The 13,613-nt window shown below is 41.1% G+C and overlaps 2 protein-coding genes across 2 annotated transcripts; one reads left to right on the plus strand and one right to left on the minus strand.

The window, feature by feature from the left end:
• The first annotated feature begins 753 nt into the window (after positions 1-753).
• Positions 754-1,772, plus strand: LOC130425085 (histone H2B-like). Its single transcript, XM_056751147.1, has one exon. The coding sequence runs from the start codon at positions 885-887 to the stop codon at positions 1,257-1,259; it is 375 nt and encodes a 124-aa protein (XP_056607125.1). The 5' UTR covers positions 754-884; the 3' UTR covers positions 1,260-1,772.
• An 8,566-nt stretch (positions 1,773-10,338) lies between these two features.
• Positions 10,339-13,069, minus strand: LOC130421286 (caspase activity and apoptosis inhibitor 1). Its single transcript, XM_056749092.1, has 6 exons — positions 12,908-13,069; positions 12,401-12,592; positions 11,226-11,310; positions 11,069-11,123; positions 10,927-10,982; positions 10,339-10,854 (listed from the first exon to the last, which is right to left on the minus strand). Exons 1-6 carry the CDS (start codon positions 13,016-13,018, stop codon positions 10,496-10,498), a joined length of 858 nt encoding a protein of 285 aa, XP_056605070.1. The 5' UTR covers positions 13,019-13,069; the 3' UTR covers positions 10,339-10,495.
• Between the last annotated feature and the right edge of the window lie 544 nt (positions 13,070-13,613).

Below are 13,613 nucleotides of genomic sequence, written 5' to 3' on the forward strand. Positions count from 1 at the left end.
CCCGCCTTTTTGCCCATCTTCGATTATCCGTGAGTGACGCGTATCTAAGATGGCGACGGGCGGCTCCGCCCACTTAAGCATCTAAACTGCTCTTCAGAAACCTACGGGTGACGTCACAGATACTACGTCCATATTTTATACAGTCTATGTTATACACGTGTCTGTTTGGGAGGAAAGAAGTTATGTGTTAAAAATGATTTGTAAATTTAGTGAGTAATTGCAAAAGTAACTTCGAAAAATATGTCATCAAACCGCGTCGTTTGAAGTATCAACAATTTTTTTTAAATACATTTCTTTAGTCTTCATCTATTTTAACTCGCATATATATTTTCCTCAGGATATAGTTGTGATGCGTCAGACTGGTGGGGGCCATGACACACTAACTATTACTATAACTACAGTAATGTTGCCAAATTTTATTTTTCAGCATGTAAAAAATAAGGCAGCACGTGCACGTCTAGTGTCTATTGTTTTAGCTGTATGCGTTAAAAAGTCTTCATATAAAGAATAAAAAACACAAATCCAAGGAGATGAAGAGGTGATTTATTCATCTTTTTCGAGGTAATACAGAATCATTTCATTAACTCGATTAATAATGATATTTTATACAGAAAAAATGAGATTGAAAGTAAACGGAAAGACAGACAAAAGAGTGAAAGAGATTGTGACTTTGAGACGATGGGTGGAGCTGATGTTTAGCAGAAGACTGTAATTGGCCCTCATACCCTCCCGTCACAGTTCGAGCTGTCCAATAAAGTGTTGTATGAAGGAGACGCGCGGTGGGATTGGACGCGAACTCTGTGGAAAATTAGCATAGATCAGTGTATAAATGCCTCTCCACGAGCGAAGAGATTCACAAGTTTGAAATTTCTCAGATTGCAGTCATGCCTGAGCCCGCGAAAACAGCTCCTAAGAAAGGATCAAAGAAAGCCGTCGTGAAGAGCGCTGCAAAGGGAGGAAAGAAGCGCAGAAAGTCCAGGAAGGAGAGTTACGCCATCTACGTGTACAAAGTGCTGAAGCAGGTCCACCCCGACACCGGCATTTCTTCGAAGGCGATGGGCATCATGAACTCTTTCGTCAACGACATCTTTGAGCGCATCGGCGGCGAGGCGGCGCGTCTCGCGCATTACAACAAGCGCTCCACCATCACATCCAGAGAGATTCAGACCGCCGTGCGTCTCCTGCTGCCCGGTGAACTCGCCAAACACGCGGTGTCTGAGGGAACAAAAGCCGTCACTAAATACACCAGCAGCAAATAAATCCTCATCTGATCTGCTGTTCAACACAAAGGCCCTTTTAAGGGCCGCCCACTTTCTCCATTTAAGAGCTTCCGGTATCTGTTAAAGCTGAATGTCGTGTTCGGACGAGTGTGAAATGTCGTTAATATACAAACATTGGCGTGTTTTTAAGCAACAGTTTCTTTCATCTTTAAATGTTGAAGCTCAGAGACATCTTCAGTTCTGTGTTTGTTGTTTTGAGTTTTATGTGCGTAAATCTATGGAGTTCGGCTTGCTTTGTTTTTTTTGGCGGGTGTTGATTGTGCTTTCTTTGCATCTATTGTAATTGTATGTTACAAATATAAAACACTCACGATTGCGAACAGTTGTTGTTTTCGACAAAGAAAATCACGACATATAAAGGAAAACAATTAAAAATGTTTAATCTGTGATGTGTGTAGCTTGTATTCAGCTATATTTATAAATAAATTAGGGCTGTCAAATGATTCATCGCGATTAAACACATTCAGAATAAAAGTTTGTGTTTACATAATACATGTATGTGTTCTCTGCATATTCATTTTGTATTTATAAACACATATATATTTTATATATATATATATATATATATAAATTAATACATAATGTAATTTAAATAAATACATGTAAATGTTTCATAAATATGTATACATCTGTGTGTAGTAACTACAAACTTTAACTATAGTCTGTGTTCCTCAACTGTTAAGAATGTTACTGCTTTCAAATGCATAGAGACTGTGACTGTCCCCTGAATAATACAACCGATTAATAATTTATGTAAAAGTCAGATAAAAAAACCTTATCGTGATTAAACCAAAAGACAATATATTTAATGAGCAAAACCAACGCCTAAAGTTTGGGCTACTTGATATTAGATCACTAAATCCAAAGGCAGTTATTGTTAATGAAATGATCACAGACAACAGTTTTGATATACTTTGCCTCACTGAAACCTGGCTTAAGCCAAATGATTATTTTGGTCTAAATGAGTCTACTCCACCAAGCTACGGTTATATTCATGAGCCACGTCCGGTTGGTCGAGGTGGTGGTGTCGCAACAATCTTTAGAGACTTTCTTACCGTAACTCGGAGAACAATGCATACGATTAAATCATTTGAAGTGCTTGCGTTCAACATAACTTTTCCAAATAAAAGTAAAAAACCAGTGCTTTCTCTTACATTGGTTACTGTGTATAGACCCCCTGGGCCTTACACTAATTTTCTGATAGAGTTCGCAGACTTCTTATCGGATCTATTGGTTAACGTCGATAAAGTACTGATTGTTGGAGATTTTAATATCCACGTAGATATTGCTAACGATCCATTATCTGTGGCGTTTAAAGAACTACTAGACTCTTGTGGTGTAACACAATACATCAATAGTCCTACTCATCGCCTTGATCATACCCTAGACTTGATTATATCTCACGGAGCCGATCTAACCAATATCGATGTTATACCTCAAAGCGACGATGTTTCCGATCACCATCTTATAACATGTACACTGCGCACTGCAGAAATCAGTTGTATATCTCGTTATCGACAGGGTAGAACAATCACCTCAACTACTAAAGATAGTTTCATAAAGAACCTGCCAGATCTGACTCCTCTAATAACATTTCCAACTAATATAGAATCGCTCGACGACATGACCAGCAACATGGGCACTATTTTCTCTAACACATTAGAAGCGGTCGCACCTATGAAGTCAAAAAGGATAAATGAAAAGAACATAGCACCATGGTATGATAACACCACTCGCGCCCTAAAAAGAGAAACGCGTAAACTGGAGCGAAAATGGAAACAAACCCAATTAGAGGTCTTTAAAACTGCATGGAAAGAGAGTGCAAGCTGTTACAAAAAGGCACTAAAAGCAGCAAAAGCCGAGCACTTCCGTAACCTCATAGAAAATAACAAAAACAATCCAAGGTTTTTATTTAGTACAATTGCTAAACTAACAAACAAACAGACTCCACCTGACCTGGGTATTCCGCCGCACCTTGGTAGCAATGAATTCATGAAGTTTTTTACTGAGAAAATCGAAATAATACGAGACAACATAGCTAAAACTAAACCTCCAAGTGTGTCGGAAGAATTAGTTTCAACCGTCACCCAAAAAGAAAAGCTAGAGTGTTTTTCTCCTATAAATCAAGAAGATTTAATTAAAATTATTACAACATCCAAACCGACAACATGCTTATTAGACCCCATTCCGACTACTTTATTAAAAGAGTTACTACCTGTTGCAATTGAGCCCATTTGTAACATAATCAACTCGTCAATTAATCTAAATGACCTCCAAATGACCTCCTTATTACATCAGATAAAGGTAACATCTCACTCTTAGTCCTGCTTCAGATCTTACTTAACAGACAGATATTTAGGACATAAAACATTGGATGACTAGTAATTTCCTTCTCTCCAGCAAAACTCTACTAAAACGGAAATATTACTTATAAACAGAATAAACAGAATATCTCCGATTACAGCCTGCAAATTGAAAGCTGCACTGTTTCTCCAACAAATACAGTTTAAGATCTAGGCGTTATATTAGACGGCAACCTGTCATTTAAAAATCACATCTCAAATATCACAAAAACAGCCTTCTTCCACCTTAGAAATGTTGCCAATTTACGGAACTGTTGCTGACGCAGAAAAGCTTATTCATGCATTTGTGACCTCAAGACTTGACTATCGTAATGCTCTTCTTAGCTTTCCTGTAGCTCAGTGGTAAGAGCATTGGGTTGTGGGTTTGATCCCAGGGGATTGTATATACCCAAATATAAATGTATAGGATAATGGAATGTTAGTCGCTTTGGATAAAAGCGTCTGCCAAATGCATAAATGTAAATGTAAAACTTAGTGGTTGTCCTGTATCATCAATAATCAAACTACAGTTAGTTCCGAATGCAGCTGCCAGAGTTCTTACTAGGTCAAGAAAATACGATCACATAACCCCAGTTTTATCATCGCTTCACTGGCTACCCATTAAGTATCGTATTGATTTTAAAATTCTCTTAATTACTTACAAAGCTTTAAATGGTTAAGCCCCTACTTACTTAACCAAGCTTTTATCACATTACAACCCATCACGCTCTCTACGATCTCAAAAGTCAGGACTTTTGATAACTAAATCCACTAAAGGGGGTCGTGCTCTTTCATACGTAGCACCTAAACTCTGGAATAGCCTTCCTGATACTATTTGAGGGTCAGACACACTCTCCCAATTTAAATCTAGATTAAAGACACATCTTTTCATCCAAGCTTTCACTTAATGCAAAGTTAATGAACAGCAGCTACGCTAATTATTCTCCTTCTGCCTTCGCCTCGGGATGTCCATCCCGAGGTAGGAAGAAATTCCGCCAGGTCCAGATGATCGACATATGCCCATCACCACCAAGAGATTACGCCAGCTACAGCTGCAGACTGACTGACCATCCCAGCTCCATCTAAGGCAATTCCACCACCACCCAAGAGCAATACGACCATCGGACCATCCCAGCTCAGACCACTACATCCCCAACCAAGACCAGGAAGGACTACTTGTCACATTAATGCTGAAGTTACAATATTTGGTATTTAATGCTAAACTTACATCACATGTCAGCAGTTTGAAGTTATAGCTGCATTCAGTGGTTGGGGGGTGTTTGTGGGGAGTGGGGGGGCTCGTTGGTTGTGGGGATTCATCTGCTGGGGCTGTGTGGGTCCGGTTTGGCCCTGTCAATGTCGGACAACAGAGGAATAAAGTTACAACATGCTATTACCATTTTCCCAGGTTGTTCCTCTGTTTTCTGGTGTCGATCGTGGAGTGAGAACGGGTTGAACCAGCACAGTTTTCGGCGAGTGGGACTTTCTGGGTTGCGGATGGTGGGCTCTCCCTCTTCCTCGTGGATATTTGCTTGGTGGCTTTTGGTCAGGGTCACTGAGTGCGGCTATGACACGTCAGAGGGGTTCTTGCTCTCCCGGCTTAGCCTGGTTTCTCCCAAGTTTTTTTTCTCCATTAATCAATCATTGGAGTTTGGGTTCCTCGCCACAGCAGGGCAGTGTTGGCTTGCTCACCGGGAGACTGCATTTATTTATTTTTTATTTATAAGATATTAATCATTAGAATGATCTTGCTTTTTCTATAAACACCATGCACTGTGCTGTGTTTTACCTTTTCTGTTTTTCCTGTTTGCCCCTGTAAAGCTGCTTTGGAACAATGCACATTGTGAAAAGCGCCTATATAATGTAGTGACTTGATCATTGAGAGGAAAACCATAAACTTCCCCACTCTCGTTTTTGTCCTGGTTTCTTGTTTATTCATCAAAAGACCTTAGCAAAACCTGGCTCCAGAAGTCTGCTTGTAGGTTTTGTTAGCACAATGAGAGTCTTGATAACCCTTTGGTTACCCTGTCGGATATTTATGACTCCTAAACTTCAAAGCATTGGTGAGGCTAACCAGAGAAACTTCTCTGACAATAGGAACTTATGTGATTTAACTGTTCTTCCCTTTCTGTCGGTCTCTCGACGTTGTGTTGAGAATGACAGATGGGGTTCACCCTTGAGAAGCAATCAACTCTGACTACTATAGAAAAGGCCAATGAAATTTGGCTAATGAAATTTGCATGTCGGTCTCTTTCCCCTGATGTACGGTATAAAACGAAGCAGCATTCATTTACCTTTTGTTCTTCAGAGCCTTCGCTCATGACTACGAACAAGACGAATTCAACGAATTCTTCTTCTACATTGCCGGATCTATGACGTAGAGCAGCGGATCGTCCCTACCTGTAGAGACCTTCCCCTGGGCGTCTCGGCGGTTCCGGAGGTGTTAGAGATTTTTTCTAAAAAGTCCTTTTCAGGACTGAGCATTCTCCAGTGCGGCATGTCCCGCTGTTCTCTTGGGTGCGGTACTCTCATCAAGGAGGGGGGTGGATATCAAAGCTGCGTTGAGTGTCTGGGTGTCCAGCACACTGAGGCAGCTTTCGTTGACATATCTTGCCCACACTGCGGGCAGATGGTTATACAGATGTTGCGGTCACGGGTGGCTGTCTTCCTACAGGAACCAGCCACCATTTCGATGCTACTCAGGCCGTGACGTCGGTGGCTAAGGCCCCGATGCCTGCCAGTGTTAGCAGCGTTAGTGATGTGGGGGCCTCTGCGAACGTTAAACCGCCAGCCAAGTGCTCATCGGCCGATCATACCCCGATTCGCTCTTCTGAACGTTCCCCAACCGGTGGTGGCATACCGTACGGAACCTCAGGCACGCACTCGGATCCTCAGGCACGCTCCAGTCAAACCAGCTCTGGCTCCCTCACTTCCCTCGATGGTGGGGCAGCCAAAGGCTACGTCGAGATCCCCCAGGTGGAACGTGCGTTTGCAGTGCACCTGTGCCATCAGACGGCTGCCACCTGGGGGAATGGGCCACGCCTACCGTCCAAGCATGTAGGACTTCGGCATCACTGGTATTGAAGGCTTGCGCTGCCGCGGGCCAGGCTGCCTCCTCTCTCTACGCCATGGCCATCCTGCAGGTCCACCAGGCCAAGGTGTTGAGAGAGCTCAACGAGGGTAAGGCTGACCCGGGTATAATGCAGGATCTCCGTGCCGCCACTGACAGCGCTCTACGGGCGACTAAGGTAGCGGCACGGGCTCTGGGTCGGACGATGTCCACGGTAGTGGTCCAGGAGAGACACCTCCGGCTGAACCTTGCGCAGATGAGTTACACAGAGTCCGCTTTTTTGATACACCCGTCTCGCAGGGTGAGTTGTTGCTAACACAGTCGAGGACTCCGCCCAGCAGTTTTTGACGGTGAAGAAGCAGACAGTGGCGATTAGACACATTTTACCGCGCCGCAACTCTGGCGCCCAAGAGGCCACCAAGATCCCGAGTGACGTCTGCTTCCCGGCAGCCCAGGACCCCTTCGACATCGGCTCCGGTTCCTGTGCCCCCACTTGTTCCAGTTCGGGCACGCAGTCTCTGTGGTAAGAGGGATGCAGTACCGGGCGTTGGACGAACATTGCCATGTCACAAATGTAAGTCATGACATCTCAGCTGGTCGCGAGAACTCAATCTCAAGGTCGAACCAGCCGATGACACAAACGTTTCCTGCTCTTAAATGCCAAAGGCACATCACCAAGTGACATGATGTTAGCAGGCACCCTACAGGAACTATGGGCAGAAATCTCCGACATCAGCTTTACACTGTTCACACGCTCTCCACAACAACACCAGCTTCAGACATTTCTTCTTCTGCCAAGTGCGCACAGTTTCCATTGGACTCATGCCTGTCAACCAGGGCATTGGCCCAGGACACCTAAGGCTTGAAGTTGAAATGGAATAACCAATGCTGAACCTGCTACTTCCTGGTTCTCGCCAATCTCACAGCCCCATGGGGGGCCCTCTCAAGAATCTTTCTACTAGATCAGTCACTGTTCAGCTCAACACACAGTGTGACCAAGCCTTCAACCACACATGTTCAATGGAATACGTGGAGCATGGCCCACTCTGGAAGCCATACCCCCTATTTACTGAATAAGTCATCTTTTTGCAGCGTGCATACTGTACAAGTAAGTACATTTACCAAATATTTTGATTAAGGTCAACTACGTGGCCCCACTCACAGAACCACATGACATTACATCCCAAGCTAGCTGCATCCTGGGCTCACAGAACGCCACCTACATGGTTCGTGAACTGTTAAAAAGAACTGCCTCATGTGAATGACTTGCCAAACACTGCCTTAACACTGGTCTACACTCACAGCGGGACCAGAATGAAAGGGGGGGTAGCCAAGCACCAGCAGAACACGGCTCTTACCACAGCCTGAGGTCAGAAGGCACCACCACAACATCCCCAGGGCCAGCCAAGAGCCTCCAATCTTGTCACGCCCTACACCGCTCACCAGTACTTCAATGAAAGACACCGGAGTGTGACACCTGCTTTTGACCAGCAATCACTGCAGAACATGTGAAGGCCAGAGAGCATGCTGCACCCGGCAAGATTCATAAGAGGAACGTGATGTGAGTGACAAGATTTTGTATCATAACTTTGCCTAGCTACGTGAGATGTGGTGGGGGGCTTAGCGAGACAATGCCACTACAGGCATTTGCACTGAAGCCAATCATGCCATCCCACCTGCTGTTTCATCCAGGACTGCTGCTGTGCATCTCCGTGTCACTCTAGAATTGCGGGTACATTTAAAATAGAAAAAGATAGGATTTTGTTTTTGTGTTAAACTTTTTTATTTTCGTAGAACACACTTCAAATTTTACATTTTAAATATTTGCTGATCTTAAACTTGTAAGAATTTTTTTTATTATTCTGAAAATCAAAGTGAAATATCACAATAGTAAATTTCACAAATAATTAATCTATTATTGCTGTCTCCTAAACATTTTGTACAAATTAATGAGAGAGGAATAATAACATACCTCAGTACCTTCCAGATTTTTCCGCCAGAGGAAGTGACATCACTTGGAGCAAGTTACATGCTTTTCTATCAGTGCAAAGATTTTTATGCCTTTTTATAACAGAGTTAACAGTGTTGACCAGAACGTAGGGACAGACACACAATGTATTTTTTAATTATTAAAATTACAAATACTACAAAAATATATGTTTTATGCAACTGTTTACATAAATTAGTAAACACACAAAAAATATTAAAATTTGACGTAATTATTTCATGATAATTGAAGCTGAATGTATGATTCAGGAGGCATAGACGGTCAAAAATAGGTATAGAGGGAGTCTTATAATTATATTTTCAAGACAAAATGTTCCAAAATACACATATTAACATTATTTTTAGTGATAGCTTGATATAATTTGTGTAATTATTCAAAACTGTTTTGATATATATATATATTTTTTTTTTAAATAATAAAAGGTTCATCTATGAGACGCAATATGTACCCCCAATTCTAGAATGACCCATATATATTATACATAAATATTAATATATAACTATTTGAATATTAACCATGCTATCTGAAATAGGTATACATTTACAAAACAAGCGTAATTATCAAATTTATGCATGTTTGAGTATGATCTAAAGAAGTGACAACGTTATTTTCTACTTTTTGAGAATAAACTGATTAGATAAATGCTATACCAGTGTTTTACTTTAAATATATTAATTCATTTTATTAAACATAATAAATGTAAAAGTAAATAAACGTGGCAAACATTTCTTTTGTTCGCTTTATTAACAACTAATAGCCTACAAATAACGTGACAGATAATGTAAAAATGGACTTTACAAATTTCAAATCAATCCATAAAGCCACACATCAATGTAACATCATCCGGTATTAGAAAACAAGCTTTTTGTGTGTGTGTGTTGTGTGTACACATCTGTACATATCTGTTAAGTAAAATAACTTTTTTGGGCAGATACTAAATTCAAAACAATCTTTTGTTTCCTCTATGATTCCTCAGGTTTGCCTTAAATGATCCGCCTTTTATTCTGCAAGGCGTGCATATATAAATTAGGGCTGTCAAACAATTAATCGGGTCCAGAATAAAAGTCTATGTAATAATAAGATATGTCTGTATAATTTGCATATTATTGATGTATTTAGTTATGCAAACATAAATATATATATATTTAATTATTGGTAAATATAAAAAAATACATGTAAATATTTCCTAAATATGTATACATGTTTGAGTTTGTTAATAAATAATATGTACAGTACACAGACATATATTGTGTAAACAAACTTTTGTTCTGGACACGGTTAATCTTTTGACAGCCCAAATATAAATGCACCGCGCTCATTCTCCGATTATTTCTCACTGCACTTATACGGTCTCTTCTCGTTCAATCTGTGCCATTGTTTCCAGTACACGTTAAAAGAAATGTTTCTTTTTTCTTCATGATGAATTGTTTTCACGTCTCTCTGAAATATAAATGAGTGATCAATGCTCGTGTTGTAATGTATAGTTTAGATCAAGTTCGGACTTGTGTGCAAAAACAAAATAAACAAGGAAATCATTAAAAAAGGCTTACGAGGAAGGAATAGGCAGATAAAATGAAAAACGACTCATGTTTGACCGTCCTTTATCCCCTTCTAACCTTCAAATGAACTCTCACAACCTAAAGAAAATCAGACTTTATTTCACCATATGGTTTCTGGACATAACTCAAGCAGTTTCTTAGTCAGTACTAAAATGAAACGGAAACAAAATCCTTTGCTCGAACAAAACCAAACAGCACATCACCCGTGGTCCCAGAATTAAACCCAGCATTCAACATCAAACCCGTTTCTTCATCTCGCCGGCTTTCATGAGCGCTTTAATGGCCCTCGCCCTCATCTCCAGCTCCAACAACTCCAGCTGCTGAGCAGACGGCTGCTCCGTCCGTCCTCGGTCCGGGACGGCCGGCATCACATCTTTCTTGGTGACAGGGGGCGTCGGAGCCAGAATCTCGCTGACGCTTCTGTCGATGTCCTGCTGGAGCTCCACCTTGGGCTCAGACGATTGAACGGGCGGGGCAGGAGGAGGAGTCTCGAGCGGTGCTTCTTCAGGTTTGACGTCTTTGTGCCCCTCAATGTCGCTGTCGTCGATGTCGGCGTTGATGCTCAGAACATCGCTGTCCTCTTCAGATCCTGAACCTGCGATGCAAGTAAATCAAACACAGAGTCAGATGATTTGAGAACAAACCACTTAAATGATTGAATCTTTACCTTGCTTTTCATCCGTTTCTTTCAGACAGGAGGTGGAGTCCACGATGCTGTCCTGCCTGTACGTGCATAAATCAAAAATCATTCCTATATTGCATGAGATTGGCTGCCAGATATTCATGATACAGAAAAGCATTGAACATACTGGCCGTCTGTCGAGTTCTTCTCTTCAGGAGCCGCCGTGACAGTAAACTTTTTACCTTCACAAACGACAAAATCCGTCATTCTTCAAATCGTGATTGTTACGGACGGAGAAAGTCACAGAGCACACGAAATTAACACAGCGTGCATTTCATTCTCACCTTCCAAAATCTCCAGCAGATGAACGTCGGAAAGCTGCCGTAACTGATCCCAGCACAGTTTCTTGATCTCCGTTGAAGGACACTCCTGCAGACAAGAAGGATCTCAGAAGATCTGACACGTTCAGGATTTGATAAAACATAAGAAATCATCTCTCACTTCGTTCGAGTGCACGCTCAACAGAACACAACTCAAGTGCTAGGTGCTAATTTCCTTCACTAAAATATCAGATGACGGGATGCATTTAAGGTGCTCTGCAACAGGTGATCTGTGCCGTGATTGTTGCTATGGTGATGAACTCCGATGGAATGCCCTCAACTTTAACAGTGTCCGATAATCCTTAATCCGGTCATGTGGTGTATGTGAGATTGCTAATATACAGACTAATTCGCTTGTTTTGGCGTACGTTGATGTTTTTTGTGTCTTTAGTAGAATGTGTTAAAATGAGAGAGAGCGAAGAGTGACATCATCTTGATTTATGTGATATATTTATTTATTAGGTCATTCTGTGTCAAATCAAACACATTTGTGAAACCTCCCCATCTAAAAAGCTTGATCTTCATGGCTTTTCTACAAACATGTTGAAGAAAGCCGTGATATTTTATGTAACCTACAGTTTTGTAGAAAATTTACACTTGAGATTTGGAGCCGAAATTACAGATGAAATTGGCGTAATAACATGATTATTATTTTCTTTTTATTTATTTATTTGTGATATTTAATTATTTCTAATTATTATTTCTCTTCCTATTTATTTATTTATTTGTAATATTTTTAGATATTAAGATGATATACATATCACATATTTAGTTTTCATTAATACTTTTTACGGGGTCGAGAACACTGTTCCGTCCTCGGTTCGGATCCGTGATTACATGCGTGATGTATGTCATTGGCGTCACACGTTTGTCGGCATTTGTCATCGTTGTGTCAGGAATTGCCTGGAAAGCAGTGCTAAAAACTTCACTCCATTCCTTATATGGTCATGTCCACTACTGGGGAAAAAAAGGGGCACTGGAAATGTCCAGGATTGTTTTTCATCAGAACAGACACACACTCGGCCCCCTTAACACAATGGCTGGAATCTTTATGCTCTTATATAGCATCAGTGAAAAAGGTGGAAGTTGTGTGAGTGTGCATGTGGTTTAGAGATCTAGTGTGAATGTCAGAAATGCACCTTGAGCTCGTCAGGCAGCATGTTTTTGAGTTTCGTCTCTCCCAGCACATGAAAGCACTGTTCCAGCATCTCTTCACGGTCCTGCACGTAAGCGCTGACGGGTTTGATGGACTTATTCAGGTCTAGTCCACCTTCCTCCACATCACTGGGTTCCTGAAGAACCTCGTGCGCTTCCGGCTTCTCGCTCACGTCCTTTAAGAAACAGAGAACGAATGTCTGTTTGAACGACGTGGGTGAATAACATTAAATACGAATAAACACAAGCTCAATGACAAACAGCTGTTAGCTCTATGACAACATGAGTCCTGAGAGTTAATCAATGCATGATGACGACAACGATAAATAATAATATCGCTTGCCACGTCACTGTTATTGATCTAAATCAGACAAACTTGATCATTTCTACTGTCAGATTTCTCGCTGTGTGTGGGGGGGGGGTCGTATCTGCTCTTTAATCATCATCACGAAACTGTACGGTGACGTCACCGCGCTTAATATCTCTCTCACCTCCACGCGGGACTCAGCACTCTTCCTCATCTTCACCTCTCCATCAGCAGGTGCCCGTTCTGATCTCCTCTTCTTCTTTTCTTTCTCTCTTTTCTTGCCTTCCTCCTGCATCTTTCCATTCCTGCGACACTGCCGCCGTCGAGCGCCGATGACGTTACGCGTCGCCTCCAATCACGGAAGCGGAGCCGCAGCGAAACCGGAAATGTGTTCTCGTCACAAAACATAAAAGTTCTCGGCGGATTTGATACATAAATGTACATTTTCTAATTGCTAACCTATTTTTATAGTCTTCTTACAAGAGATGAAACTGTATTAAGAACAATTTTGTATTATTCTAATATGAAAGTACAAAAACTTGTAAAATTTTCTCAGTTTATAAGCTTTTTAACTATTTAATTTGTAATTTGATTTTATATCAAAAACAAAATACACTAACCCTTTCTCTCAACAGGTAGTGGTCTAGCTTTTGTTGAAACCAGTAACTTTGTATTGGCACTTAATGTATTATGGCTCCTGTATGAACTATCGCTTATTGCTCCTAAACTCTTGTAAGTCGCTTTGGATAAAAGCGTCTGATAAATGTCTAAATGTAAATGTAAATATTTGTTTGTGTAATTCCCTCTCCTGATTTTTTGTGTTTGTTTTTTGTCTTGCTTGTTTCGATCCATGGTAATGTTTTATTTTCTCTATTTTCATTAATCTCAGT

This window comes from Triplophysa dalaica, chromosome 1 (genome assembly GCF_015846415.1).
Source record: "Triplophysa dalaica isolate WHDGS20190420 chromosome 1, ASM1584641v1, whole genome shotgun sequence".
Taxonomy (NCBI): Eukaryota; Metazoa; Chordata; class Actinopteri; order Cypriniformes; family Nemacheilidae; genus Triplophysa; species Triplophysa dalaica.

Coding starts and splice junctions, on each gene's coding strand:
- LOC130425085 (XM_056751147.1), top strand. CDS start 885: ATGCCTGAGCCCGCGAAAACAGCTCCTAAGAAAGGATCAAAGAAAGCC.
- LOC130421286 (XM_056749092.1), bottom strand. CDS start 13,018: ATGCAGGAGGAAGGCAAGAAAAGAGAGAAAGAAAAGAAGAAGAGGAGA. Junction 12,593..12,907: donor GTGCTGAGTCCCGCGTGGAG/GTGAGAGAGATA, acceptor TGTTTCTTAAAG/GACGTGAGCGAGAAGCCGGA. Junction 11,124..11,225: donor TCTGCTGGAGATTTTGGAAG/GTGAGAATGAAA, acceptor TCGTTTGTGAAG/GTAAAAAGTTTACTGTCACG.